The 26,556-nt window shown below is 57.6% G+C and overlaps 12 protein-coding genes across 12 annotated transcripts; 6 read left to right on the top strand and 6 right to left on the bottom strand.

Annotated features, from left to right (window-relative positions):
- Nucleotides 1–89: 89 nt before the first annotated feature.
- On the bottom strand, nt 90–2,369 carry SCHCODRAFT_02500391 (FYVE-domain-containing protein; the record flags this gene model as incomplete). Its single annotated transcript, XM_050343095.1, has 7 exons — nt 90–145; nt 197–271; nt 319–479; nt 527–810; nt 866–1,176; nt 1,226–2,249; nt 2,298–2,369. 7 exons carry the CDS (start codon nt 2,367–2,369, stop codon nt 90–92), a joined length of 1,983 nt encoding a protein of 660 aa, XP_050200544.1.
- Nucleotides 2,370–3,711: 1,342 nt separating this feature from the next.
- On the bottom strand, nt 3,712–4,819 carry SCHCODRAFT_01078651 (P-loop containing nucleoside triphosphate hydrolase protein; the record flags this gene model as incomplete). The annotated part of the gene is made up of 5 exons (XM_003036598.1): nt 3,712–3,929; nt 4,077–4,173; nt 4,225–4,514; nt 4,637–4,740; nt 4,788–4,819. The coding sequence occupies 5 exons, from the start codon at nt 4,817–4,819 to the stop codon at nt 3,712–3,714; spliced, it is 741 nt and encodes a 246-aa protein (XP_003036644.1).
- A 352-nt stretch (nt 4,820–5,171) lies between these two features.
- SCHCODRAFT_02497878 (uncharacterized protein) lies at nt 5,172–5,675 on the bottom strand (the record flags this gene model as incomplete). Its single annotated transcript, XM_003036597.2, has 3 exons — nt 5,172–5,344; nt 5,421–5,549; nt 5,606–5,675. 3 exons carry the CDS (start codon nt 5,673–5,675, stop codon nt 5,172–5,174), a joined length of 372 nt encoding a protein of 123 aa, XP_003036643.1.
- Nucleotides 5,676–6,674: 999 nt separating this feature from the next.
- SCHCODRAFT_02622540 (Inosine/uridine-preferring nucleoside hydrolase) lies at nt 6,675–8,150 on the top strand. The gene is made up of 6 exons (XM_003037965.3): nt 6,675–6,790; nt 6,838–6,909; nt 6,968–7,409; nt 7,461–7,481; nt 7,530–7,948; nt 8,000–8,150. The coding sequence occupies exons 1-6, from the start codon at nt 6,749–6,751 to the stop codon at nt 8,081–8,083; spliced, it is 1,080 nt and encodes a 359-aa protein (XP_003038011.1). The 5' UTR covers nt 6,675–6,748; the 3' UTR covers nt 8,084–8,150.
- Nucleotides 8,151–10,341: 2,191 nt separating this feature from the next.
- Nucleotides 10,342–12,614, top strand: SCHCODRAFT_02622534 (peptidase S28). The gene is made up of 7 exons (XM_050345125.1): nt 10,342–10,900; nt 10,951–11,020; nt 11,070–11,311; nt 11,364–11,791; nt 11,842–11,934; nt 11,984–12,223; nt 12,285–12,614. The coding sequence occupies exons 1-7, from the start codon at nt 10,608–10,610 to the stop codon at nt 12,500–12,502; spliced, it is 1,584 nt and encodes a 527-aa protein (XP_050200543.1). The 5' UTR covers nt 10,342–10,607; the 3' UTR covers nt 12,503–12,614.
- A 281-nt stretch (nt 12,615–12,895) lies between these two features.
- Nucleotides 12,896–14,509, top strand: SCHCODRAFT_01141276 (uncharacterized protein; the record flags this gene model as incomplete). The annotated part of the gene is made up of 8 exons (XM_003037963.3): nt 12,896–13,109; nt 13,157–13,309; nt 13,362–13,440; nt 13,518–13,642; nt 13,697–13,834; nt 13,893–13,933; nt 13,987–14,301; nt 14,365–14,509. The coding sequence occupies exons 1-8, from the start codon at nt 12,915–12,917 to the stop codon at nt 14,507–14,509; spliced, it is 1,191 nt and encodes a 396-aa protein (XP_003038009.1). The 5' UTR covers nt 12,896–12,914.
- A 412-nt stretch (nt 14,510–14,921) lies between these two features.
- SCHCODRAFT_02747652 (uncharacterized protein) lies at nt 14,922–16,362 on the top strand. The gene is made up of 3 exons (XM_003037962.2): nt 14,922–15,475; nt 15,533–15,772; nt 15,875–16,362. The coding sequence occupies exons 1-3, from the start codon at nt 15,099–15,101 to the stop codon at nt 16,173–16,175; spliced, it is 918 nt and encodes a 305-aa protein (XP_003038008.1). The 5' UTR covers nt 14,922–15,098; the 3' UTR covers nt 16,176–16,362.
- On the bottom strand, nt 15,880–16,868 carry SCHCODRAFT_02622530 (uncharacterized protein). Its single transcript, XM_003036596.3, has 5 exons — nt 16,705–16,868; nt 16,557–16,645; nt 16,479–16,506; nt 16,413–16,428; nt 15,880–16,362 (listed from the first exon to the last, which is right to left on the bottom strand). The coding sequence occupies exons 1-5, from the start codon at nt 16,854–16,856 to the stop codon at nt 16,315–16,317; spliced, it is 333 nt and encodes a 110-aa protein (XP_003036642.1). The 5' UTR covers nt 16,857–16,868; the 3' UTR covers nt 15,880–16,314.
- A 276-nt stretch (nt 16,869–17,144) lies between these two features.
- Nucleotides 17,145–19,729, top strand: SCHCODRAFT_02622525 (RNA polymerase I-specific transcription initiation factor RRN3). Its single transcript, XM_050345124.1, has 4 exons — nt 17,145–17,430; nt 17,484–17,778; nt 17,829–18,118; nt 18,166–19,729. The coding sequence occupies exons 1-4, from the start codon at nt 17,161–17,163 to the stop codon at nt 19,600–19,602; spliced, it is 2,292 nt and encodes a 763-aa protein (XP_050200542.1). The 5' UTR covers nt 17,145–17,160; the 3' UTR covers nt 19,603–19,729.
- Nucleotides 19,730–19,890: 161 nt separating this feature from the next.
- On the bottom strand, nt 19,891–21,631 carry SCHCODRAFT_02622520 (WD40 repeat-like protein). The gene is made up of 7 exons (XM_050345123.1): nt 21,474–21,631; nt 21,195–21,344; nt 20,929–21,067; nt 20,482–20,839; nt 20,346–20,432; nt 20,212–20,290; nt 19,891–20,141 (listed from the first exon to the last, which is right to left on the bottom strand). Exons 1-7 carry the CDS (start codon nt 21,567–21,569, stop codon nt 19,968–19,970), a joined length of 1,083 nt encoding a protein of 360 aa, XP_050200541.1. The 5' UTR covers nt 21,570–21,631; the 3' UTR covers nt 19,891–19,967.
- Nucleotides 21,632–22,130: 499 nt separating this feature from the next.
- Nucleotides 22,131–24,209, bottom strand: SCHCODRAFT_02498378 (uncharacterized protein; the record flags this gene model as incomplete). The annotated part of the gene is made up of 1 exon (XM_003036594.2): nt 22,131–24,209. The coding sequence occupies one exon, from the start codon at nt 24,207–24,209 to the stop codon at nt 22,131–22,133; it is 2,079 nt and encodes a 692-aa protein (XP_003036640.1).
- An 854-nt stretch (nt 24,210–25,063) lies between these two features.
- Nucleotides 25,064–26,365, top strand: SCHCODRAFT_02666784 (alpha/beta-hydrolase; the record flags this gene model as incomplete). The annotated part of the gene is made up of 5 exons (XM_003037960.1): nt 25,064–25,185; nt 25,238–25,495; nt 25,560–25,689; nt 25,965–26,058; nt 26,118–26,365. The coding sequence occupies 5 exons, from the start codon at nt 25,064–25,066 to the stop codon at nt 26,363–26,365; spliced, it is 852 nt and encodes a 283-aa protein (XP_003038006.1).
- Nucleotides 26,366–26,556: the final 191 nt, after the last annotated feature.

The following is a 26,556-nucleotide window of genomic DNA, read 5'->3' as shown; positions in this document are numbered from 1 at the left end:
AAGAGAGCATGAAGAGCAATAGTACTTCTTCCGGTCGCTTGACACACTGACGGAAGCTAGACGTCGATGCAGTATGCTCCTTGAGGGTCTCAACGAGCATGTACAGGGCAGCTCTTGCCGCGCTGCAACCAGGAAGACAGACAATCTACACGAGAGTCAGTTGGAACAATTATAACGTCACATCGGGGAGACGTACTGCTGTGGAAGCTGCACAGGCAGCTCAAGCGCGCGATCATCGAGCCCTCGACAAACTCCTCCAAACATATCACACCTGAAAATCGTCAGCAAGGTCTGAGAGGGCGGTTGGCCTCTACTTACATTCAGTACCGACAAGGACGCTGCCAGCGGGCAGAGGGTACACAAGGTACCGTCCGGTGCGTGGCGGGGCGCCGGTGCCACCTTCAAGGCAAGCCTTCACATGAGCCTCTTGCTCAGCGGCAGTTCCCAGATCATCCAGATTGCTGCCGCACACTGGACACCTGTATCATGGTCAGCCGCATTCTCCACACAGATATGCGATACTCACTCCGCCAAATCACTCAGCTGCGACGTCGACTGCCGTCGCGAAGGCACAACAAGATGCTGGGAGTCAACCACGATCCGCTCCAACGAGTTCGCGCCATTACCCAGCAGCATTGGCGGCACCAGCGCGTTCACCTCCTGATGGCAGGACTCGCAGACGCGCTGCATGCCCGAAGTGAAAGCTGACTCTGGGAAGAAGGGGTCTTGCACGATCTCCGAAGGGTCGAGCATGGCGCGGTAGGACGAGCACCTGTCGCAAAATATGCGTCCGCAGCGACGGCAGTGATGCTGGACCACAGAGTTTTAGCAAGGAAACGTTGAAGGACACGATGTGTAAACTCACCCTACGAAGCAAGAACGTGAACCGCCTGCCGCAATCCCGGCAGTTCGATACGGAGTCGTCGCGCTCCCACTGAGCATGCACGGCGTGGGCCATCGGAGGGCTGAGGGTGGGCACCTTCTGCGGCGCCTCGTGCGTCGGCACACGGAAGTCGGGCGCCTGCGAGAGATGGGGCGTGAGGTCCGTCGGCCCCGCACGAGAGCCCGACGCCCGTGGTCGCCCAAAGTAATCCGTCGAGCCCGAGCGCACAGACGCTGGACGCGGCGATCCAATGCCATCTTCGTCGTCCGAACTTTCGAGGTCTATATCGTCGTCTGAGAAGCCCGTCAGGCCGATACTTCCCTATGCGGGCATTACACATACCATATCCCGACAACACAAGCCCCTGCTCCCCGGCCGTAAGCCTTCGCCGCTCCAAATCCCTCGAAAACGCATGCAGCAGCACCTCCGCCTGCGTGCGCCGATCCGGATCGTCATCGGCCAGGATCCCCTGCCTCAGCTCCGCCGTCGCGCGCTCCAGCTTGGCGATCGCCCGCCTGGCGTCCACTGCGCTCATCCGCGACGGGTCCTGGTCCCGCGGCTGCTTGCCCATGAGGAAGCGCGCGCGGGCGACGTAATCGCGCACGCCGGCGAGCCCGGATGAGGTGACGGCGCCGAGCTCTTGTACGTCGCCGTCCGCATCGCCGTTGCTGCTGCTGCTCGCGGGAATGAGCACACCATCGGCGCCGAGCTGGTACATCCGTCCGTCGGGCTGTAGGTACGGCAGGGGCGGGATGTCGAGGCGTCGACGCATGACGCGCACCCAGCGGCGGCGGCGGACCCAGCTTTGGGGCGATGGGTTGCTGGACGAGGAGCTCGAGCGCGAGCGCTGAGGGCTTGCGAGGCCTGCCGCAATACCAGACATGACACGCTCCAGCTGAGGCGGCACCTCGGCAGTCCACTGATCGTCCGGGTCGCTCAGACGGCGCGCATACTGCCAGCCTTCGACAGCATCGACGCGAGGGTGCGTCACGTCAAGCGTCCAGTCTGAGAGCCAGAAGTGGCTCCGCTCCGCTCCCTCCAGAGCAGGACGCTCAGCTTGACCGGGCCGGGGTAGCTTGAACGGCTCGTCGCGTAGAGGAAGCTGCACATCGCTCCTCCAAGCGGGAACGGTGCGCGTGCCCTGCGTATCGGGCTTGGGGAGGCGGAGCACAAACGGTGCCGGCCTACCATTGCGACCGAGACCAGATGCGGTGAACTTGGGGCGGCCGTTTGTCGCGAGCGTCTTGAGGCGCGTATCGAGCCGCTGGTGCTCGTATAGGAGCACCGGCACGGTCGTATGCACAGCAAGCGGGTCATACGGAGTAGACGTGCTTTGCCAGCGTTCGGCTTCGGCTTCCTCCAGCACCTGCGCTGTTCTGAGTACGAGATTAAGCTAGTGCTATTGCCAACTTACCTCGCAGATCCATACTTCGAAAACAGCAGCCGCGACATCATATGCCGTCTCTCCCCAGTTGTTTCGCACCATGGGGTCAGCCTTCTGCTTCCTGAGAAGGTACTGAACGACAGGAAGATGGCCTTTCGATGCCGCGTTCACTATGATGTCCGATTAGTGATATTGCACGCACAAGGAAAAAGAAACGTACTCAGAGGTGTCCATCCGCCCTTGCTTTTGATATCAATACCTGGCTTGCCCTCAACGGGTGCGGTGGCCCCCGCAGACTCGCAAAGCCACCGAACAATATCTAGATAGCCCTGTACATAGCGTGAGAGGTTTGATTATGGGCACGGAGAGGGAGTACAGACCTTTGAGCATGCATTGTGCAAGGCGGTCCATCCATCTGCGTCTTGGGCCTGTACGTCTGCCTTGTCCGGCACAAGATACTGAATGACGGACATGTGGCCGTTCAGCGCTGCTTTGTGAAGCGCGGTCTGGATGAGGGATATCGTATGAGCATGATAAGGCGTGCTATGATGGGATAGCGCGCACCTCGCCCTCCTTATCCTCCATGTCCGGTATAGCACCGCAGTCATCTATCACTGCAAAGGGACGGTCAAAAGACGCGTAGAAAAGGATTGAAGGACACGCACGCCACTGTACGATGTCCTTGAAGCCTCTACTCGCAGCCGCATGCAGCGCCGTAAGGCCCGTACGCGTGCTGGCGCAATTGGCGAGCTGGAAGCTATCCACATGCGAGTTCTCCTGCGCTGTGGCGAAGAGCTTCTTGAGAAGGGCGAGGTCGCCCGAGGACGCAGCAGCAAAGAGGGATTCCAATTGAGCGGGCGAGGGCTTGCTTGCAATGGCCTCAGGTTCTTGGGAGGCGCCCGGGTATATGAATTCCTCCTCTTCAGAGTCCTCGTCGTCTTGCACCGAGATGACGCCTGGTGCGTTCACTGTCGGCGACTCTGGTTCCGCGCCAGGATATATAAATTCTTCATCTTCCTCTGAGTCGTCGTCCGCGACGCCGTTGGTGGCTGGAGGGGCTGGCGGCTCTGGCTCCGCGCCGGGGTAGACGAACTCCTCGTCGTCTTCGTCGCTGCTTTCGTGCTGGTCGTGGACGGTTTCGGGGGCCATCGTGGTCGTGGTTCAGGTCAAGAAAGGAAGCAGGGGAAGCGTCAGGACAAAGAAGAAACAAAGCACGCGCGCCCGACGCTCTCGACGATGATCGTCCCGGCGTCAACAGGCGCGCGGCGACCTCCGACAAGAAATCTGTCCACGTGTTATCAGCCGCGTGGCTTTCATCATGTTGAACTTCTCAAGGCATGCTCTCACTTGACACAGCAACGTGCTGAAGGATGTAATTACCCTCAGCGTCTAATTCTACGACGGTACAGATCCATAACTAAAGATAAACATAAGGCGCGATTCATCAATGCGCCTTCTCCACATACGACACCAGGTCATGGCTGCATCTTTCGACAATGCCACCCATGCTCTCCTCCAAGGCATTGATAATGACTATGTCGTCTCGCGAGACACGCCCATGCTCAACGTCTCCACCCTCGAAGATGTGCTTGTGCGCCTCGACGTAGGCCGGGTAGACGATCTGTTCCCAGTAATGCGGTGGGTCTCGCCATAGCGCTCCCTCTGGATCAGATTGCACTACGGAAGGAAGAGTGTAAAGCGCAAGGGCAGGGTTCCGGGCAAAGGGGGACGTACACGAAGGTTCAAGGATTGAGTGAAGAGGGAGAGACGTTGTCAGCTAGCTATGCATGTTGCGGGATGACGTCTTACCAGCAGTATGGTAGCCGTGTCTTTCATGTCTGCGCTTCTTGAGGGTTTCCTCCGGCACGCGAAGGAAGAACCGAATGTCAAGCTGCTCGAACACCTCCTAATACGACCGTCAGCGCGTGAATCCTTTCAACAATGAAACAGAACGCACCGGATGCCAGTAAAGCAGGAAACCGTCCACCAGTCCCCATACCAGCTGCTCTCCTTGTCTGCTCTCTCGCTCGGCGAGCTCCTGGAACTGCTGCGTCCATCGCGCACGCACCTCCTCGGGTATCGGTACGTCCTTCTGCTCGTTCAAGTGATCGTGGCTGTAGTGGTCGTCCGGTATACGCCCCGTCTGCTTCACCTCCTTCAAGAACCTAATCATCCGTGCCCAATCTATCGCCCCATCTGGCCAGTCCCAATCCTGTACACCATACTTTGGATGGATCGGGATGAGTTCTTGAGGCTGGAGGTGAGGAGGGAAGGGGGAGGAAGGTGCGCTGAGTCGCGATCACGTAGCGGGCACACGCGCGGTGCTCACCGGCGCAAAGTCCTGCGGGCGGGCGTCTCGGTGAGGGGACGCGCGGGAGGGGAGATGCGTACGTCTTGGTGTATGATCACGCTGTTGGGGATGATGCGCTTCAGGTGCTTGGCAAGCGTCGTCTTGCCCGAGCACGTCGCGCCACTGTGTTGCGCTTAGCGTGAGGCGCTCAAGGAGCGCGGATAGCGTACCCAACGCCGACGAGGATTACGCGCGTCTTCATCGCGGGAGATGACAAGGGGTTGAGTTATCGCCTCGCGTGGACGCCGATCAGCATGGCATTAGCCTCAGTCAGCGCTAGTAGTCAGCGCCAATCGATCCTTGCAGGGTAGGCCGACTGCTGGATGTGCGCACATGAAGGCCAGACAAAACAGTCATGCAAGTCGCATAGATAGAGCCGTACGTATCCCCGCATCTACATCAAGGCCGCTATGAACTCTGTCCATATCGCGAAGATCCACGCTACATCTACACGGCCAAGTGGCAGTCATCAGTCCGAGCCACAGTCCAATAAAGTAAGTCCGTTCAAAGTCCAGGATCGTCACGAGTCTCTAAGTTATTCAGCAGTCGGTCGTTCACCAGGTCTTGTAGACCCAGACGACGCTGATCCAGTCCTGGTTAGCAAGGTGGCTGGTCGCTTCCTTGTACGCGTCGGGGGTAACCTGGATGTCGTTGTCGCCACAGCCACTGCAGTTCTCGTAGGTGCCCGCGAGTATCGGGTAGATGGTCTCGCCGACGCCATACGGGCCTGGACACAGCATGTTAGCTGAGGCCGACAACGCGGAACACGACGGCCAGCGCATGAAACGGAAGGCGAAACTCACTGCTGGCCTGTACCTCGGCGCCGCAGTGGGAGGCATTGAACCGCGCGGGAGAGACGAAAGCAGCGTAGTCGTTGTTCTGCACGGCGAAGCCACACTCGTAGACTTTGCCGTTCGTCTTTTCGGGGAAGGCTAGAGGTAGAGTGTGAATATACGCCCAGTCGTATGTGTAGAAATGGAGCACGTACCACGACCATTGTAGGCAGTGGCGCTGCCGATGAGGACCGCGGATGCGAAGATGGCGACCTTGGCGAACATGTTGATGGAGGTGTGGATGGAAGAACGAGAGAGAAAAGTGAACTTGAAAGGTGAGGCAGAAGGGTGGAAGTGGGTTGAAAGCCTGAAGGTGGCCATGCACCGCGCCGGCCTATATAGCGCTCGGCGTTCCATTGAGTGTCACAATAGCCGGTCATGAGGCTGTACGTGATGCAGCCAGGCCTCGCTGTCCCGGTCGGAAGCATCGGAAGACTGACAGACTGGGCGAGGGCATACAGCGGTGGCAAGGTGGGTGTCTGAGATGAGTGTCGGACGCATTCAACCATCAAGTGGGCGGCTAAAACGCGCGAGGCCTCGCCGGCGTACTCTGGATTCGCCCGCACAGCGCGTGCACAGCGTCGGCCGGCTGGCATCATGAACTATCAATCGCGGGAGTTGGTCAGTGCGAAAGAGACGCTGAATGGTAAGTACCTAGCCTACGAAGGCAGCGGCGGATGATGCGGCCTAGTCGGCTGTCAGCGAGCTAAGGGACATGGTGTGGATATGGAAGTATACACTCACAACCATGCTCTAGCTTCTCCTTAGAGCGGCCTGCTTAGCATAGTCTTGACTGTAGAGCGTCGTCTTCGTCTCTTCGGGGACGGGGGTTGAGGACACTACCTAATCCACGTCAAGGCGGATAAGGCAAAGCGTTCCGTCGTCCGATGCTAGTAGTTAGCATCCTTGTTAGAAATCTACTCGTCGTCTAAAGGGAGCAAAGAGGTCAGAAGCGGAACCCGGTGTTGTCACCCAAAGCAAGTTAGGAAGAGATGATGCCCTGCAAGAAGGCACATAGCGATTCAAAGAGGACAGTCAAAACCCCTGTCAGATATATCTTTGTTGATTCATGAATAGCAAGTTTCGAGGGGCCGTGAATTGTTATGGACAAAGACATGCAAAGTGGTCAGAGCCAAGCCGGATTGCCAAACAAAGCTCAACAATCACCCAGTCCACGTGGATAGTTCAACTGTGACAAGCTTCGCGTGATAGGGCTGCTATCTGTGACCTCCTAACCTCGACAAGCATACCGATTCGAAGGTTGACTCAACATTTCAACGTCCGGCTTCCTTCTCACCATGAGCACCGATTCACGATATATCTGGCTTGACTGCGATCCAGTGCGCCCCTTGACAGCGATTCCTTCATCTAGCTCAAATCACCACAGGGCCACGATGATGCGACCGCGATAATGCTCGCTCTCCACCTTCCGAACGTCCATCTCCTCGGGATATCGACGGTATGATCACCGGCTGATATTGAACTATTGTATTCATTCTCGTCTAATCATGCCACAGACGCACGGAAACACGAGTCACCGCTTCGCCACGTCTAACGCAGCTCGATGCTTACAGGCGTTCGCACCGCCAAATTCCCCTGTGCGCGTGTACCCAGGGGCAGAAAGACCGCTCGTACGTGTGCCTAAGGCAGATCCAGAGATACATGGGGAAGACGGGCTCGGCGGAGTTGAGGGGTTGCCCGCCCACGGCGCGCCGGAGGTTGACGCCTGGTTTGCTCGCGATGCCGAGGGAGAGAAAATACGTGCGCTGGAGGGTATCTCCCGCGCAGTGAAGGAGACATGGAAGAAAGGCAAAGGCTCGAAGGTGACGATTTGCTCCACTGGGCCAATGACCAACATCGCGATCTTCGTGAGCGCGTATCCGGATTTACTGGAAGGGGTAGAAGAGTTCGTCTTCATGGGCGGCGGAGTCGGGCTAGGTAATCGCTCCTCCTCGGCCGGTGAGCTTCTTCGTTCCCATACATAGGCGATCTATCGCTGACGTGTCCCAGAATATAACATCATCTGTGACCGTAGGTGTCCCTTTGTCTGCTAAGATCGTGGCTCATCTCCCCGACTAGCCCATGCCGCGCAGATCGTCCTCGACTCCCCGATCAAGACCGTCATGGTCCCTATCAACGTTACGCATACCGCACTAATGACGCCGGAGCAGCACGCACGCCTGCTGGACCCCAAGAGCAGCGACCCTGTTCCCAAAGCCGCAACGCCCCTGCGCCACACGCTGTCAACAGCCATGGTCTTCTTCGCTGCCACTTACAAGGCTGTGTTCGACTTCGACAGCCCGCCCATACACGATGCGCTGACGATTGCATACGTTGCGAACCCCAACCTCTTCCACGGCAAGCGATACCGAGTCGATGTCGAGCTCACGGGCATACACACCACTGGGGAGACTGTCGTGGACATGTACAATTACCGGCAATGCGACGAAACATGGGGTGCGCATGGGAAAAACTGCTTTGTCACGCAAGGCTTAGAGGTAAGTTTACGCCTTGAACACTGTCCCTTACCCATCTCATCTCTGTTATAGGTCGACGCCTTTTGGGGTCTCTTCATGGGCTGTGTTGACAGATGCGACGCAGTCTCCTCTTTGAACACGACCAGAACCAGCTAGTCAATCAAATATAGTCGCCTCTGTATGGCCTTATGTCGTCAACAGAGCAGAAGCTGCTGAAAGAGTATCGCTTCGTCCGGGGTGCCCGATGAATGCTCAGGGAGGAGACAAGGCAAACCCATTATTATGGCCAACAATCCGGCAAATGCCGTACTTCGGGAACTCCCGAATACAGTGCGATCCTTGAAATCGGAACTTGCTTCCGTCTCTCCGTTTCCGTTCAACTCTGGGTACCACGTCCTCCTCCCAAGGCACCATCGAAGCCCCTTCATGCAGCCAGGACGGAGAACATACCCGCATTTCTGCGCTTCCGCTCAATGCCGAGAATTACGCTCCTGATATGCGATGCAATTAGGGATCTGGACGGCATACGAAGTCGTCAATTGTGCCAGACGCTCATATCTTTCGCTATTCTCGTCTACTCCCGTATGCCCGCTTGTACTCAGCGTGCTTTGGAAGCACCAATATTTTGAGGCGCCTCTTCTGAGGATGCTCATCAGAACGCTTGGACGACAAACAAACCCCTACTAATGCATCAATCGGCTGGCGCGCTCTCAATTCCCTATCTGTGAGAGCTATGCCTTCATCAATCAGATGCGGAACATCGGCGAATTCTACCGCTCCTTCTTGTGTCTGCACTTCGAGCGCTCTCCCTTCGTCTCAGCGATACCCCTCGTCATCTCTCAATAATCAATCACATCCTGCCTACTACTACTCTGCCCAGCAAGTTTTCCGAGCTCAAGAACTTCGATATTGGTGAACACTGTGACGCTGCGTACAACACGAACGCATACGGGATTCCGAGCGACGCATCACGACAGCGATTGCGCGACGCGGTGCCAGGCTCAGGAAAGCTCACTTGGATGTCAATCCTAGACGCGGAATCGCACAGCCTGCTTTACCTAGGGCATCGTAGAGGCCTACGCCGTCTGGACGTATACGTTGACAAGGAACAAGCGTGGATCCTCGCGACCGTTGCAGCCTTTTAATGGTTCGCTCTGAATCGTCTGCATATCTACGCCAGGGTCGCGGCGTACGTGCACTCGATTATGGCGTCCATGTTCAATGAACCGCTCACCGTCTCCGAGATGGGATTACGACATGACGGGGGACATCGCCCACATCCCTGCGACAGCACATCCCTCAGAATCTGGCATCTATGATCGACACGTCGCTCATACGACATTGAAGGCACACGAATGGAGCCTCTCGCTCGCTAGATCCCGAGCTCGTTTCTGTCCCGGCGCACGGCCTTTTACCACTCAGCAAGTTCAGCAATCTAGTGTATCTTGACATCAGCTTCAGCTGACTCGATGATGTCCTTGCCGAAGACGGCGTCCTGGACGCCCTAGCAGGAGGATGGCCTCGTCTAGAGGAATTTCACCTGGAAACCTCATGGCGCCCCACTTCTGCCACCTCAGCATCTCTGTTATCATCCGCTTAATGGTGCCCAATGCTCGAGCCCTTCTTCCTCATACTAGACACCACAGATATCCCTGCTCTGGACCAACTGTTTCCTACTTTCGCATCTCGGCAACCGCGCATAGTCCTCGGTCTCGACCGTTAATGATATCGATGATTCCAGATCCTTTCGCTCTGGCCGACTTCAAACGTTCGTCAGGGACAAATCCGAGGTCGTATGCGTGAACGACTCGCGGCTGGCTTTGTGCGAAACTGGATAGAAGGCCATCCGCGACCGTGTCGATTATCTGCGCTTAGAGGAGGCAAGGCACTTGTCATCAAGAAGTCACACACCTCTAAATTCCGGTTGCCTGTCATACCGCTTTGCCTAAACGCCCCCGATGCAGGTTGTATTATGCCGAGCACAAGTATCATTTCTAGACCCCTCCGTCCTTGCAGAGTCGCCAGCCTCAAACGAGCGCCCAGCCTTCCGCGTTCCGCGAAGCTGTACATCTGGTCCGATCAGCTTGGCCTCTTGGTTATGAGACTACTGAAGCGCGTCGTGGGGGCGGGGTGGCTACACTCCGTAAGGACGTCGTTGGGACAGTGTCAGTTGCCACGATCGTGCCACGAGCTATACCGACTTTGGGGGAGGGGGAGGGGCGCTGTACGACCTGCATGATGAGAGATTTTTTGGGTAACTTGACTGAACTGTGAAGGTTCTGATTTGAGGAGTTACGGTTGAAGAGAAGCGGACGCTCAGCCCGACGAACAAATATACGCAAACAGCGGAACTTGTTTTACCTTGTCTTCGTCAGTCCTCCTGGTCAGCAGATCGCTACCTCGTATCTGCATGGCCCGCGCGGTGCGCCCTGGGATAGACTGGCGCTCGAAGCAAAATGAATGGCGCTGCATGAGGCCATACGAGGCCGGCGCATGTGCGGCGAGAGGGCGACCACATTGATCCGCACGACGCGACACGAAGGACGTGCACATGCACGATGTCGATAACGTTGGTTGATGAACAGCATCGTATATATACCACGAAGCGCGCCCCAGGCGGCCTCTCCGAGCCTCCTCGGACTGCCCACTGCCCTCCCCCGTCTCCGTCATGGTTTACGGGATGTCCCTCGCGCGCCTTGCGCTTGCTGGTGCTCTCGCCGTGGGCGTCGCCCAGGCTCGCCTCCCCAAGCCCCCGGGTGTCATCAAGCCTCCTGGTGTCCCCAAGCTTGAGGTCGCAGAGGTCGGCCCGATCCACAGCCGCAACGGGACGGAGCTGCCGCCGTACAACACCACGTACTACTTCGACCAGCTCATCGACCACAATGACCCGTCGAAGGGCACGTTCAAGCAGCGATACTGGCACACCTACGAGCACTACAAGGAGGGTGGCCCGGTCATCATCATGACTCCGGGGTAAGCACTAGCTGGTGGCGCGGGGAATCCGGACTAAGGACCGCGTCTAGCGAGGGCAACGCCGATGGTTACTGGAGCTACCTCACCAACAGCTCCATCAATGGACTGCTTGCGGAGCAGGCGCGTGCACTCTCTTCTTCCTTCGCGTCTACTTACTGACGCCAAACAGGAGAACGCGACTGCCATCGTGATTGAGCACCGCTTCTATGGCGAATCCAACCCCCTCCCGGATCTTTCCTCCGAGAGCCTCAAGCTGCACACGATTCAGCAGGCGATCGACGACCTCAAGTACTTTGCCGAGAATGTCGTACTCCCCATGCCGAATGGCGACCAGCTCACGCCGGACAAGGCCCCTTGGGTCATGATGGGCGGCTCGTACTCGGGCGCGCTCACCAGCTGGGTCATGACCAAGTACGCGGACGCGTCCACGCATCGGGACTATACTAACCTCCCCCGTTTCTAGCACCGACTTCATTTGGGCTGGTTATGCGAGCTCCGCGGTCGTGGAGGCCATCACCGACTTCTGGAAGTACTTCGAGCCCATCCGCCAGAACATGCCCCAGAACTGCTCCGCGGACGTGCAGGCCGTTATTACCTACATCGACGACATCGCAGCGAAGAACGACACGGACGCCCTCAACAAGATTGCTGACGACTTCGGCCTCAGCGACATTGCCGACCACTTCGACGATGTCGTCGGAACGCTCCGGTACAACCTGTGGGACTGGCAGAGTCTTTCCATCCTGACCGGCCCGGACGGCGCGTTCTACCAGTTCTGCGACGCCCTCGAGGTGAAGGATAACGGCGACGTTGCCCCCGAAGCGGGCTGGGGCGTTGACCACGCATATGCTGCCTGGTCCTCGTACTTCAAGAACCAGTACATCGACGACTGTGCGTTATGCTCTCTCCCGAGCGATATGCGAGGCTAACATAAGTCGCAGACCTTAGCAGCGGTGGCTACGACAGCGTGTTTGACGCGTTCGACACCTATGACGCCAACCGTACTTTCTGGACTAGCACGGAGGTCGACAACAGTCAGTCAATTGCCGCTCCGCTATGGCTCACTTACTGATATGTTTGCAGGCTACCGCTCCTGGCAGTGGATTGTCTGCAATGAGGTCGGATACATCCAGGATGCCGCACCAGAGGGCGAGCCGTCGCTCATCTCGCGCATCGTCAACCCTGCGTACGACCTGCGCCAGTGCGTTAACTTCTTCCCCGACTACTTCCCCGAGACGCCCGTCCCCAACGTGAACGCGACGAACACCGCGTACAAGGGCTGGGACGTCCAGGAGGACCGCCTCTTCTTCGCCAACGGCATCAGTGCGTCTCGCTCTGCTTTGTTGATGCTGCATCGCTGACCGGATCCTCTTTTCTCTTGCAGAGGACCCCTGGCGTGAGGCTACCATGTCCGCGGAGGGCGTGACGACGAAGAGCACCGACCGCCAGCCCATCAAGATTGGCGACGGCATTCATTGCTCAGACCTCAGCGCGAAGGCCGGCAAGGCCGACGAGACCATCCGCGCCGTGCAGGAGTCCGCCTTGCAGTACCTGCACACCTGGATCGGGGAGTGGAAGACGGAGAAGGCGAAGCGGGCATGAGGGAGACGGGATGACCTATCATTGACTGGTCTGTGGGGTCACTCAGAGTGTATACCTTCACGATACTTACGCTGATCCTGATAATGAGCGGGTATGAGATGAAGTCAACGTCTGTCAGCTTGATCAGGTTTCGCCGTGTTCAGGTGCGTATGCACGCTTTGAGCGAAGTCCCTCTGGGGCGCCTACTGACCCTCTGCCCACATCACAACGCAGATGATGTTCGATGTATGAGGGTGACACTTCGGTCAGTCTACGCATGAGAAGCTGCCATTCAAGAGATGGACATCAAGGTCTCGTCACAACACTGCTCTCGACTACCACCTTGATGTTCGTGATGCAGCTTCAACTCTGCACTAGATAAGTGACCTCTATCGGTGCTTGCTGCCTGCTCTCCCGCAGTCCCCTCCTTCCTATGCCCTCTGACCGCCTGGCGTTCGCTTCGTTCGCCGTGGAGACCTTCCTTTATGGCCTGTACCTCGCGGTCGCACTTCTTTCGCTGTTTCTCCTATACCGGCGATCGCAGGAAACCAGACACTTCGCTGGCGCAGGCGCGACGAACATCCCGCTGCTCGTAGGCCCATGGGCTCTGATTGTATGCATAACCGCGGTCAGTGCTATCCAAAGCACGCTTGGGTGTAGACTGACCTCGCGCAGCATTGGACATGCGGTTTTGTGCGCATCTTCACCGCCTTCTTCACTCAGCGTGAAGATCGGGATCCGGGCGACTATTTGGCAAGCGAACTGCCTTTGCACGCGGCGCAGAAGGTGTTCTTGCTGGCGACCATAATGCTATGGGATTTGACGATGGTTCGTGCCAGCTGGTGCGCTGCTATTGCTCAGATATTCACGAAAATCCTAGACCTACCGCCTGTACATCATCTTCCACCGTCAGCGTTCAGTCTTGGTTTTCCCAGCGGTGGTTATTGTTGGTTTTGTCGGTGTGTAATCGTTTACTCACATGAAAGAGGTTCACTGACGAGCGCTGATAGCATGTGCTATCGGGGTCTTTGTGCAGTTATTCAAGGTACTTCCCACCCTCGAGGCGGGCTTCAGATCCTGAGAAGATACCCAGCACGACCCAATGACCCTGCCCACAGTAGGAGGGCACTGGGTCGTAAGCGACTACGCCTTGTCCTTGAGGTGCGACAGTCAACGGCCTTACGGATTGCGCCATGCTCATGTTGCCTTCCGAAGCATGAATATCTACAGCACTGGTCAGACAAAACTCTTGAGGTCTTGACAGTTGAGCTCATCCACTCGACAGCGATGATAACCTGGCGTATATTGAAACAATCCAGATTTTCCTTTCGGAGTGGAGGTCCATCCGTGTCGGTACGTGCTTATGCATGAGCAGCAGCCACCTCCCAGAATATTGAATTTTCGCACGCAGGTCAGCCTCGCAATATTCATCGAAAGCGCCGCGATTGGCATGTGAGCGTCTCCCTTGCTCTGAAGTTCCGGCACTGATCCATTGACACCCACAGTTTACACGGCTTCTTCTTCGTAGCGACCTACCTCGCACAGCATCCCGCGCATAACTTCGCCGTCGACTCTGGCCCCCCGGTTTACGGACTTGCCCTGGCGCTGATCAACTTGCGTGTCGCCCTCGGGATCCCGTCACAAGCGAGTTCTCGGAGTGATTTGGATAACCTCTCTGGGCTGGCCAGCGGGGTTGTATTTGCGCCGGGTTCGACGGATAGACATGTGCATAGCGTTGCGCTTGCGTTGGGACGCGCAGGGGAATCAGGTGACTTGGAGGATTCGCGCGTCGATGTACATATGGCGAGCAGTATAACGAAGTGATTTTGCGTCCGTCGACGTTAGTGATCCACGAGCGGGTACCGTGCACACAAAAACATCAGAACCCAATCAAGCAGCCACAGCCTCTTGTACCTTGCCACCTACCTCGCGCAGCACCCCGTTCATGTCTTCACCGTCGACTCAAGCCCTGCGATCCATGGCTCGACCCTCGAGGTTATCAACCTGCGCGTCGCCGTACCAGACTAGGCCTGGGCGACAGACGACTTGTCGGACCCTCTGACTGGTCTGTCGGGTGGCATTGTTTTCAGTGCAGACTCGGAGGAAAAGGTGTTGGGACCAGCGTTGTCTGGATGCGATAGTCGTCGGAGAATCTGACCGAAAAGGTGGTGCATCAACTTCCGCGAATGTCAGCGGGGTTTGGCAAGATTTCATGAATTCATGAACGAGCACATACCCTGCGATCTTGTGTGCCAACGATGCCTATGCCCTCGCTTAACATCCCATTACGTCAAATATGCATGTAAATGCTATCACGGCCAGATCCCCCCAAGGGCCCCGATCAACAAAAACAACACAAGCAAAAGAACATAAGGCTATGCTAACCATGGTCATAAACATGCATGCTACTTACTCCCTTTGGGTCTGGCAGTCTTATGATGCGGGCGTGTTTGACCGTTCATATGCGCGGGTATGACCATTCCTAGGACAATAGCCCTACGGTATAAGAAGACGGAGGATGAGCGCTTGTTTTCCCCAGCATTGTATTTGCCACATTCTCTGAGCCCAGCAGCATTCTCCACCCCGTCTCAACAAGCGAACTCTAACCCGCCTCGCCATGGACTTCATCGCCTCCAACGTGCGCGCCCTCACCCGCCGCTCAGAAGACAAAGAGCCCGAGCGGGACTACTGGGTGGAGATCCTGGGCGACGGCTGGTCGAGAATCCTGCACGAGGTTGTGCAGGACTCGGGGAGCGAGGGCGGGAGCAGCTATGCCACTGCGGACGACCACGCGTCGGAGGGCACGGACAAGAGCAAAGCCGCTGGCGCGAGCGACGCAGTCAAAGCTACTGCCATGAGCGATGCAGGCGAGGAAGCCCGCACGAGCCACGTCCGGGAGGCTGCGACGTGCAACACCCAGGACGATGCCGACCAGTGGAGCATAGTCGCCCGCGACGACGTGCCTCTGATCCCCAACAGGAACGAAGGGCAGACGTACGTACCGAGCAATCTCACCGAGTTCGCGGAAGCTGATGCATCCCGTCCCACCAGCCCCCCAAAGCGCAACGTCCTGCGCAAGCCCATGAACCGCAGCGCCGAGCGCAAGCCCACGGACAGCAGCGCCGAGTTCAAGGCCGCAGACCGCAGCGTTGAACGGGAGGCTGTCGACGGCAGCGTCCAGGCCACGCCTGTGGAACGCAACCCTGTCCACAATGAGGTTCCACTCGAGCAGCGGAATGTCAAGCGCAAGCCCTTGACCCGCAATCCCGTGTACTATGAGGTCCATACCCAGTGCGTATTGTTTGCTCGCCGTTTGCCTCGGCCTTCTTCTTGCACCCCGTTCTGCTCTCAACTCACCTTCCCAATCCCAAATAACTGACAAATCCTCCACAGCGTCAGAAAGTATGAGTGCAAGTTCTGCAAAGCACCCTTCTCCAATGCCGCTGCGCTCGTGCTACACTTCAAGCGGAAGCATCACGACCATTTTTTGAAGATGAAGGAGAAGCTCAAAGCGCGTGAGGAGAGGTTGGAGATGTTGGAAGAGCGCCACAAGAGGAAGGAGGAACGCGAGAAGAAGGCGGAGGAACGTAGGATGAAGAAGGAGAAGAAGGGGAAGAAGGTGAGCGAGAAGCGGTCGCGGAAGGCGCTGAGGCGGGAGGCGAGGAGGGTGGCGACGGAGGAGAGGGACGTCTAGACTCGCATGGTAGCAGGAGGTTGGAGTGGATTGCATTATAACTCGCTAGTAATTGCATTGAGTTCATGCCTGAAGGCGGAGGATTGAGGGCGGCGAACGGGCGATAGATTCAACGATGATTGTGTAAGCACGGTACAGTCTAGTGCAGATCGTGCTCGTGGTCGTAGGGCGGCTTAGTGTGCGCGGGCTGGGGAAGAGGTTAGATGTCGACGCAGACACAATTGACGAAAGTAGTACCGGCGCATTCCGCTCCCTAAGATACGAAGTTAGAAAGTCGGCAACTGGATATTATTGATAACGCACCATTGAGTACCACCAGGGAATTTGGGGGCTGCAAGAGATGTTAGCTATGTACATAAGTGCATCCAATGCATCACGCACGAATAACGGGGTCGGGGTGTTGCCCGGCCTTAAGACGAGCCTCCGCCTTCGCCAAGAGCGCAGACAGCTGGCGCGGCTCGGTGACGTGGCTGAAAGAGCACAAAGAATCAGCTTCTTTGTCCGCCCAATGATGTCTATTGCTACACACCGGTTCGCCTCGAACTCAGCGCGAATCTGCATGGCCTTCATGCGCCAAATGTCGCGCTGGATGGTCCAGTCGAGGGCATCCTTAAGCATGCGCTTGTAGAGGGACTTGACGTAGTAGCGGTGAGCCGACGAGAACGCCGTGGTCGCCGACATGGTGCTGCTGGTTGAGGACGAGCGCGAGCGCGCTTTGCTCGGGAACGCCGGCCGGGATCTGCCGGGAAGGCATCAACGACGTCAAGCATTGTTGCCCTTTCCCATCCTTTGTTCTACACTTTTGAGCCTGCATGCGCTTGTAAAGCACATCAAATAACTGAAGCCAGAACTCCTTGAGTATGCCTACGACATTGTGCACCATTGAAGCACCTCCGGAGATAACTTCCTCATTGGGAATGACAAACAAAGATGGCAGCATCAAGAAGTGCCCGATCACTTTCGTCTGCTCAGACGTGCTGCAGTCATGGACCCTCACTCGCGCCTCGTCCAGTTCAACCAGCGCCCGCCCAAAATCGGGCCCAAGGCAGCTTCCAGAGGCTACATGGAGTCTCCGAAGCTTACTCTCGAGTCTTTCACCAAGAAAGCCTCCACACCAACCAGAAAATCCTCCTCCCCCGCACCAGCCCTCGTGCGCCGCCCGATCGCCACCAACTCGCGCATCCGCCAGGATGAGCAATACCGCAAGGACATGTACCTTGCCTTTGTGAACAACGCCCTGCAGCAGAAGCTTGAGGTGAGCAAGACAAGCGAGAGGTTCACGAGGCATCGATTGACGAGCATGTGCAGGGAAACAGCGAGCCTTACGACGAGCTTGTCAGCCAATTCGATCCGAAGCGGTTCGACCAGGAAAACCAGCCGCAGACCTCGCAGCTGCGATTCTGGATCCTCGCCCTCTCACATGTCGTCTCCCGCTTGGAGCGCGCTCATGCCTCCCTGGTTGAGGCGATCGTCAATGTACCATGGACGACGATGGACAGCTCCTCCGTGAAGTCCTTCACGGTCTTCTTCGGCATGCTGCTGAGCGCAAAGCCCGAGTACCTATCCCTCGTCCTCGGCAAGGTTGCCCAGGGTTTCACACATCGTGCGTGACCCATCCCTCGTCATGCGCCACACGATCTCACAGTCATGCAGAGTCAGGCTTGCAGGCGCTCGACTCCGCGGTCCCCGAGGGCTCTTCGAAGCCTCTAACACGCCGAGTCGTCTACGATCGGTTGCATAACCTTCTGCAGCATGTACTATCCCTTATACCGACGCTATCGTCGACGTTGCTGCCCCTGCTCGTGCGCAACTTCCCGCATAAACGTCAGAGTCAAATCTCGCAGTCCACGTATATTCGCAACCTGTTGCGTATATCTGGCTACTGTCCTGAGCTTGCGGATAAGATACTTGCCACCATAGTCGACCGTGCAATTCAAATCGACGTAAGTCGTACTTGCATGCTGAATTACTCAAGCTCACATCAGTGCAGGTTGAGATCCAAGTGGAGCTTGAGGAGCTGGAGGATGAGGAGGGGGACGATGCGAACCAAGACCAGGACCTCTTCGAAATCGACCCCTTCGACACACTTGTCGGTCAGGATGCCGAGGATTCCGACTCTGATTCTGATTCGGACGATGGGATCGACAACCTCAGCGACATATCGTCCGATGCCGAAGAAGACGAGGACTCGCCAGACGTGCCTACGAACGTCAAGCATATTCAGGAGATGGTCACGAAGTTGGACTCCATCCTGACTCTCGTCTTCAACCATTTCCACCATCTTCACTGTGAAGAGCCAAGGCCAGACCCGCGACCATCATCTGTCTCCCTTGAGCTACCGCCGCTACCACCAATATCATCGCCAATATCCCCTCTCGTCTCATCTCCATCTCTCCCTCTTTTTCCGCCCTCCTCGCCCTCACCAATCCCTCTCGCACTTCCGCCTCAGCCACCTCAAACCCCTGCCTCTCGTGCCGCCCTCCGGCGTACCCAATTCCACACTCTCCTCGCCATCTTCGACCGCACTATCCTCCGCACCTTCAAGTCGCGCTACACACAGTTCCTCCTATTCTGGTTCGCCTCCCTCGACGCCGAGCTTGCCGACCTTTTCGCAGGCGTCCTCGTCGAGCGCGCGCTCCTCCGCCCCGATGCGCCCGCCGTCACCCGCGCCGCCGCCGCGAGCTACATCGGCAGCTTCGTCAGCCGCGCGCGCTACGTCGACCGCGAGAGCGCGCGCCGCGTCGTCGCCGTCCTCTGCGGCTTCCTCGGCGCGCACCTCGACGCCATTGCGGACACTGACACCTACACGACGAGCGCCGCGGAGAACACGGTGTGGTACGCCGTCGCGCAGGCGGTGTTCCTCATCTTCTGCTTCCGCTGGCGCGACCTGCTCGAGGACGAGGAGCTCGTGTTGGAGGAGCTCGGGACGCGCAAGTGGATGCCCGCGCTCGACGTGCTGCACCGCGTTGTGAATGCACCTCTCAATCCCTTGCGCGTGTGCTCGCAGAACGTGGTGCTGCAGTTCGCGAGGGTGGCGCACGCGGTGAACTTCATGTACTGCTTCCCGGTGCTGGAGGCGAACCGCAGGAGTGCGGATGACGGGGCCGCGAGGGAGCGGGACGCGGAGCTGCACACGTTCTTCCCGTTCGATCCGTATAAGCTGCCGCGGTCGGGGCCGTATATCCAGGCGGTGTACAGGGAGTGGGCGTCAGTGGCGATCGGGGGCGATGACGACGACGACGACGAAGACGATGATGAAGACGATGAGGTAGCCGGGGTTCAGAGCTACGAGGCGCCTGCTTACTTGGCGATTTCTCGACCTGTCGAAGGGGACGGTGGGGACGATGACACGATGGGACTGGGAAAGTCGCTGAATGCCATGAGCATCAGCCCGCAGGCGCCAATTCGTAGCCTGGGCAATACGTGATCTTTGGCAAGGCCACCACTATGCTGTATCTACTATATCAAACTGTACTTGGATAGCCCATATAACCGTAGCAATGGGACATGCATCATCTGCCAATATATTGACAGACGGAATCTGTGCTTGAACCTTCTGAATGTCACGGTGCCAGGCATAGAGGTAGCAAGCAAAAAGCCGAACAGCCAACAGCAAACATGGTCGTTAGGGAAATGTTCAGCGAGCCAAGCGGCGCGCGAGCTCACTTGGGCCGCGAACTGAGCGTGAGGCGTATAGGACGATGACGCACCAGGGGACGAGAATGACAGCAAGTCGCAAGTATGGTCTGGTTGCGCAATTGCAGTTGTCTACATCGCGAACGCCTACCTACCCTACTCCATCACACCAAAGGTACTAACGTACGCGAACGCCGAAGTAGGATTCTCGCGCCCGACCTTCGGTTTCGAGCAGTAGGCGATCGCGTGTTGCGAAGGATGCCATGCTACTGTCGGTGCGGGGCCCGGGGAGGCGACTCGGTGTAGAGGGGCAGCGGTCTCGGTCGCGCACTAGGAGGAAGGCCAGTATGAGTATCAATGTAATGCGAAGACGAGAATGTCATGGGCGAGGGCGACTTACGATGTCGATGTAGGACCCAGCGGTTGCCATGGCTAGGTATTCGCCGTCGAACGAGAAGCTTACAGCGTTTATGGAGTGACTGGCGACATAGTGATCAGTCCTGGTCAAGGGGCAGCCGAAGAAATAGAACGTACTCGCAAGAAGTTACTGTTCGTGCGCATATCCACTCGTCGAGGTCAAAGAGATTGACAATCGCGTCCAGGCCTCCCGACGCAAGATATCTATACCATCTCAGTCTCCTGCAATCGACAGGGCACCCATCCGACGCACCTTCCCCTCGGATCCATCGCAATCGACGTCGACCCGCCCACATGCGCTGACACCGTCTCAAAATGCGACATCTCCGGAAAATTGTACACGTCCAGGCTATGTATCCCAGTATGCGCCACGATCACCGCGTCGCCAGCGTTGCTGAAGATCCCCCTCGAGCCCTTCGTTGTCGGCGTATTCATCATTTCCCAGTCATTGGTACCTCTATTGGTGAGGAAAGAGACCTGGTACTGAGCGATGCGGTCGTCGTCGGTGGCGGGCTTGTAGTAGGTGTAGAGGAGGTGTTTGCCATCTGGGGAGTAGTTCGTCATGATGGGACCGTGAGGGACGGTTACGTGTGTTATTGAGCGGCTTTTTTCTGTGTGTGGAAGGCGGGGAAGTAGGTGAAGGATCAAAGCAAGCGTTGTGGTCAGCAATGGCGGCAGGTATCATCATATAAGAACGTACGTCGAGCATCCCAGAATACTATTCTGCGATCTACCACGCTTGACGTGCAGAACATATCTGGATGTGTTGGGTTCCAGGAAACGTAGTTGACCTCATCAGTATGAGTTCCACTATAAAGCGTGGCCAATCGAGGTTCGAGCTGATGGAGACATCAATATGGATTTAGGGTGAGTGTGAGAGAAGCAGGGGATGGAGGGTCAAGGGGAAGAGGAGGAGCTCGGTGAGCGATCGAGAGGAAGATAGAGCTCGAGGACGATTGTGCCCACCTGCTTGTCCGCATTCCATACGCGTGCCATCTTGTCGAGCCCCACAGCTGCTATACGCTTCCCATCGCAGCTCCACGCAACGTGCGACATGCTACGCGCCTGCCCGGTGAACCGGTAGTCGCGCGGCTTGAAGGCGGAGAACGAGGGGGGCTGGTGTTCGCGCGCAGTTCCACAAGATTGGTAGGGTAATATGTGCCATTCGAGGGTTGTTGGTGAGGTAGAGGAGAACATGCGAAATGCATCTTAGATGTGCAGGCGGCGTGGTGCGCGGCTTCGTACATGTATTTGGCGGGTCGCGAACGTTGTGTGCGGCGGCGGGGATGGGGGCCGCTGCAACTGAGGGATCTCATCCTCTTCTGGCTTGTCGTTCTTCATGGTAATGGCCGGGAAGTAAAGACTCTTGCTTGTGGGGAAGGGAGGACTGACAGTCGAGAACAAGGAGCGCGCCTTGATGCGATCAATAATTATTGACGCGCCTCTGTTGTCGTGTATTTGTTCGTCTGCAACGGCGACCTTGTCTCCCAGTGCTCGACTGCAGACCTTACACTTCTGCACATGCTAAGATCTTCTGCGGGATCGTGAGAATGAAAAGAGATGCCGTGCGCAGAAAGAGGCAGTCAAAGAGGAATTGTATTAGGACACGCCAGAGCACAAGCAATGGAACAAGGCACGACAGCGAGGAAAACTTGAGCGGAAACCACTGAGTATGTACACGTGCAGAATGTCAGAGAATGGGGCAACTAGTACTACAACGGAACCAAGAGACAGGGGTGAGTCGGGAAAGATGAGTCGAGGGACAATTGTGCGAGCCAAGTAAAGTGAAGGTTGGAATTGTGAGATGAGGTTTGGCACAGTTGAGAGGGTAATTACTACAGGAGCGAGAAGAAAGATTGCGCAGTCGTCGACAACGTTTGGTGAAGGCCGTGAAGGTGGAAACTATTGGTAGTAGCCGGTCTGAGGATCGTAGACAGGCTGGGCCTCGTACCCGACCTGCTGCTCGTAGCCGCCCTGCGGGTCCGTAGGATACGCCTCGTACGGGTTGCCTTGGTAAGGATACCCGTAGCTCTCAGGGTAGTAGTACTGCTGGTACGGGTTGTACCCCATATAGCCACCATTCACCGGCGCAACCTGCCCCGTCATATCCGCCTCCCCGTAGCTGGGCTGAGGCTGATGATGCACCTGTTGCTGCTGCTGTTGCTGCTGCTGCTCCTGAACCGGCGGCAGGAACGGCACCGCCGAGCTGCGCAGCCCACTCGCCTTCCCCTTCCCCTCCTCGCCCGTCGGCGCGCGGATCTGCACGCGCGACGTCTGCCGCGGAGGCGCGAAGATCGGCGCACCCGTCGAGGGGTCGATCAGGTTGCCCACCGGCGGGGTGTGCGCGCTGAGCGGCGTATGCGGGTGCGGAAGGAAGTCGGTCGAGACGTGCGAGTGGTGGCGCAGGTGCCCGGCCATGAACCCGCTGCTGGGCATCCCGTGCATGACCGGCTGAGGTGCGGACATGACAGGCTGCGGCGGGGGCGGGGCGTACATGGGCATGGGTGCAGGCGGTGGCGGCGGTGGCTGGAGATATACAGCGCGGCCGGTGGCAATCTCGTACGCCCCACCCATGTGGTTGTAGGCGACGCCTGGCGGTAGCGGGGCCGCGTACCCGTAGGGCGAGCCATACGACGGCGACTGGGGCGGCGGCGGAGTGAACACTGTCTGTATCGGGGCAGGATTCGGGCGCGCCGGCGCGGACACGGGTGGCGGTGGCAGGTGGGGCGGCTGCTGATACTCGAAACCAGGAGGCTCGGCGGGCACGAAAGCAGGAGCAGACGCTGGCGGCGGCGCAGTGAAGGGCTCCTCCTTCCGAGGTGGCTCAACAGGTGGAGGCAGAGGGGGCTGCTGAGACGTGCTGGCGACAGGAGGTGCCTCAACAGGTGCGACCTTCGGCGACTCTGCTTTTGGTGGTGGCGGTGCAGGAGCAGGGGCAGGTGAGGCAGGCCTCCGCAGTGCAGGCTTCTCTGTTGGCGCTGGTTCAGGCGCAGCTGCGGCGGCTGGCTTGGGCGCCGGACCAGGTGCCTTTGCCTTACCAGTCGACTTGGGCAGTCGCACCACAAACTCGGTGATTGCGGCCTCTGGCGCAGCGACAGTGGACTTGGTCGCATTCGAGCGCCGCCGCGGGTACGACGTCGCACGTACCACCGTCGGAGCTTCGTCGCCCACCCGCACACGATACGCTGGAGGCTGACCCGGGCGAGGCTTGAGCGCGGCATCGAAGTACAGGAAGGCTTCGTGCTGCTTGGTGAACACCTTCTCGGGCTTCATAGCGAAGAAGGCGCGGGGTGGGAAGAGCGAGTTTGACCGTGTTGACGGCGACGCGTTCATGCCGCCACGGAAAGGTGCAAACCCACCCCTCGGAGGGGCGAAGCCACGTCCGCGGAAGTTGCCTGCACCACGAGGGAAGGGTTGCTGCTGTGCTTGCCTGCGCTGGAGGACAGTACGACGCTGCTCTTCCTGCTTCTGCATCTCCTCGAAGCCGTCGTGTCTCCAGGTGCGTTCAACCGGTGGAAGGTTCTCCTGCTCTACTTCCTCCGGACCGGGTCGACCGGGCCCACCGAAGTAGCCCCCGCGACCACGACCACGGAAGCCCATGCCGCGACCACGGCCCTGCCAACGGCCGCGCCACCAACCGCTGAGGCTGCGAAGCGACTTGTCAAGCAGGCGATCGTCGTGACCCCAGAATTCGCCCACTACTGGGACGAAAGCGGGGTCCTCAAGACGTTTCTGGTATGCCTGGCGTGCTGAAAAGCCCGGAGCTTTGCCGCGTATGGGCTCGCGCTCACGCTTGGGCCGAGATGAAGTAGGGGTGTGTTCTGGGTCGTCATCGTCTACCCTGGGGGATGATGTGGACGGTTGGGCCTCCTCAGGGGAGGGGGCGCCCTCCCTGTCGATGGCGGACGGATTCCCCTCAAACTCCTCGAAGTCGATCTCTGGTAAATCCGCCTGCCCGTGTTGAGTTTCGTCGGCTACCATCTCGGACCAAGCATTCGCATCCGTGAAGAACGAAGACTTGCCGTTGGTGGAAGGGGGGACATCCTTGGTCACCGAGGCGCCGTCCTCAGGGCTCTGGGACGTACTCGGGGTGAGGGGGTGGGAGCGATTCTCAGGGTGGGCGTCATCGAGCTCGCTGTCTTCGTCGGAAGACGCTGAGGATACGGTGTAGTCGGACTCAGAGTCTGAGCCGACCTCGCGCTCGAGTTCATCGTCGCTGTCGGCGCCGTTTCTGCGGGGTCCCCTCCTCCTGATCGTCCTGGTCTTCTTGTTCGCGGCTGCGGGCTGTGCATGCTTTTTGGGCAAAGCAGGCTTGGCTGGGCGGAGCGAGGAGGACGAGGCAACGGGGGCAGGCATAGAGGACTGGAAAATCGGTCAATCGATAGAGTTCTTCGCCGCCCGAACAAAGGCAGACCTTACGGGAAGGTGCAAGTTGGAATGCAGGCGAAATGTGGCACGCGGGGGAAGTATAGGAGCAGAATGCGGTGACGTAAGGGGAGTGCTGGGGAACGGGAGGCGCCTGTGATGTGAGTGGAAGGCGTGTGGCGAGTGCGTGCAGGACCAAAACAAGGACGTTCAGGACAAGGACCGTCAGTGGTCAGCAATCCGGCACACTGCCGCCGCTGCATGCCGAAAATTTGATGTCAAGTGACTCACGTCATACGTAGCACGGCAAACGCCGGGACCTGATTTCGCCTCCGGGCCGAGGAGACCTCAAGTTCAACTTCCACCTGATTCTTGGCTACTCCTTGAGTTCAAGCCATGACTTTCATTGACCCAAGGAGCTTCAACCACAGGTAGCGCCATTTCAAACTTTCCAGTGTGCTTTTGCTAATATGCACAGACAGGCAAAGCTGTCAACGGGGCGGACATACCACTTCGTTGACGAGCTGCCTCCGGACTATGAACATGGTCGTACACCTGTTCTGCTCTGCATTCATGGCTTCCCCGACCTTTGGTATGTCTTCATACTACCGGTTACGAACCGCTTTATTGAATGAGCTCACCAGGTATGGATGGCGTAACCAAATCAAGCCCTGGAGAGACGCCGGCTACCGAGTCGTCGTACCGGACATGCTAGGCTACGGCGGCACCGACAAACCCCACGACGCCGCCGAGTACACGACCAAGAAACTCTGCAATGACCTAGCTGCACTTCTGGACCTCCTAGACGTGCGCAAGGCGGTCTTCATTGGACACGACTGGGGCGCTTACGTCGTGGGACGGTTCGCGTTGTGGCATCCTCAGCGGCTACTGGCGCTCGTGATGTGAGCTCCGGAGTCACCGTCGTCGATGAATACTAGTCTGCTTACTGACTGGCTTGACTTTCAGCATATCCGTGCCGTACATGCCCCGGCCGCCTGCGTACGTTTCCCTTGACGAGATGATCAAGAAGTTTCCGAACTGGGCGTACCAAGGCTACCTGAACAGCCCGCAGTCGATGGACTTCATTGAAGCTAGAGTAAGTGTCGGACGCTTCATGTGTGCTTCATACATCTGACTCGGTGGACCTCAACAGCTTCCGCGCTTCGTACAACTGTTGTTCAGCAGACGCGGCGGCGGCGAGCTATTCCGCAACTTTGAGGACACGCTGGCTCGCGAGGACAAGAAGTACGAAGTATGGCTCAACGACGAGGTGAGGCTTAACTGTTTTGTGCCAAACCTCCAGCAAGAGCTCGCACGATGCCTGCCGTGTCATCCACCGAGCTTACTTGGACTGAGACTGATAATCCATAGGAGCAACGCTACTACGTCCAGGAATTTAGCAAAGGCATGCGCGGGCCCACTAACTACTACCGTACGACCAAACTCCGCTTTGATGAGGAGCAAGGTGCGCACATTTATTTCCCTCCTTGCTTAGTTTTCTCATGTTTTTCAATCCCACTACAGCTGCCAACCTCCCCACCTCCCTGCCAGAAGACCTTTCCGTTCTACTTCTCTGGGGAACGAAGGACCGTTCCACGCCCCCACAAGCCGTCGCCGCGTCGTCGAAATTCGTACCTCGGTTGCAGGACGTCGCCCTGGAAGGTGGTGGGCATTGGCTGATGCTGGAGAAGCCGGAGCTCGTGACAGCTAAAGTACTGGAATGGCTGGATGCGCAGGGCATCAAGGGGAAGAGGAAGGGGGCGAAACTATGAGGTGTATTGGGTGGAGGTATGAATTCACGAAAGGCATGATGTGTGTACTTTTAGTATTTATTTTCGTGCTGATCTGTGGAATGTGTACAGTTGTTTTCATCCATTGAATTCTATTCGAAAGTCGTCCGCGTTCCGGGATTCGATGTCAGCTGGACTGCGCTTGCCTGCCTAGCTATTTCGAATCGAGAGCG

Source organism: Schizophyllum commune, assembly GCF_000143185.2.
Source record: "Schizophyllum commune H4-8 unplaced genomic scaffold SCHCOscaffold_5, whole genome shotgun sequence".
Taxonomy (NCBI): Eukaryota; Fungi; Basidiomycota; class Agaricomycetes; order Agaricales; family Schizophyllaceae; genus Schizophyllum; species Schizophyllum commune.
The sequence above is the reverse complement of the archived record's forward strand: the minus strand, read 5'-3'. Positions and strand labels throughout refer to the sequence as shown.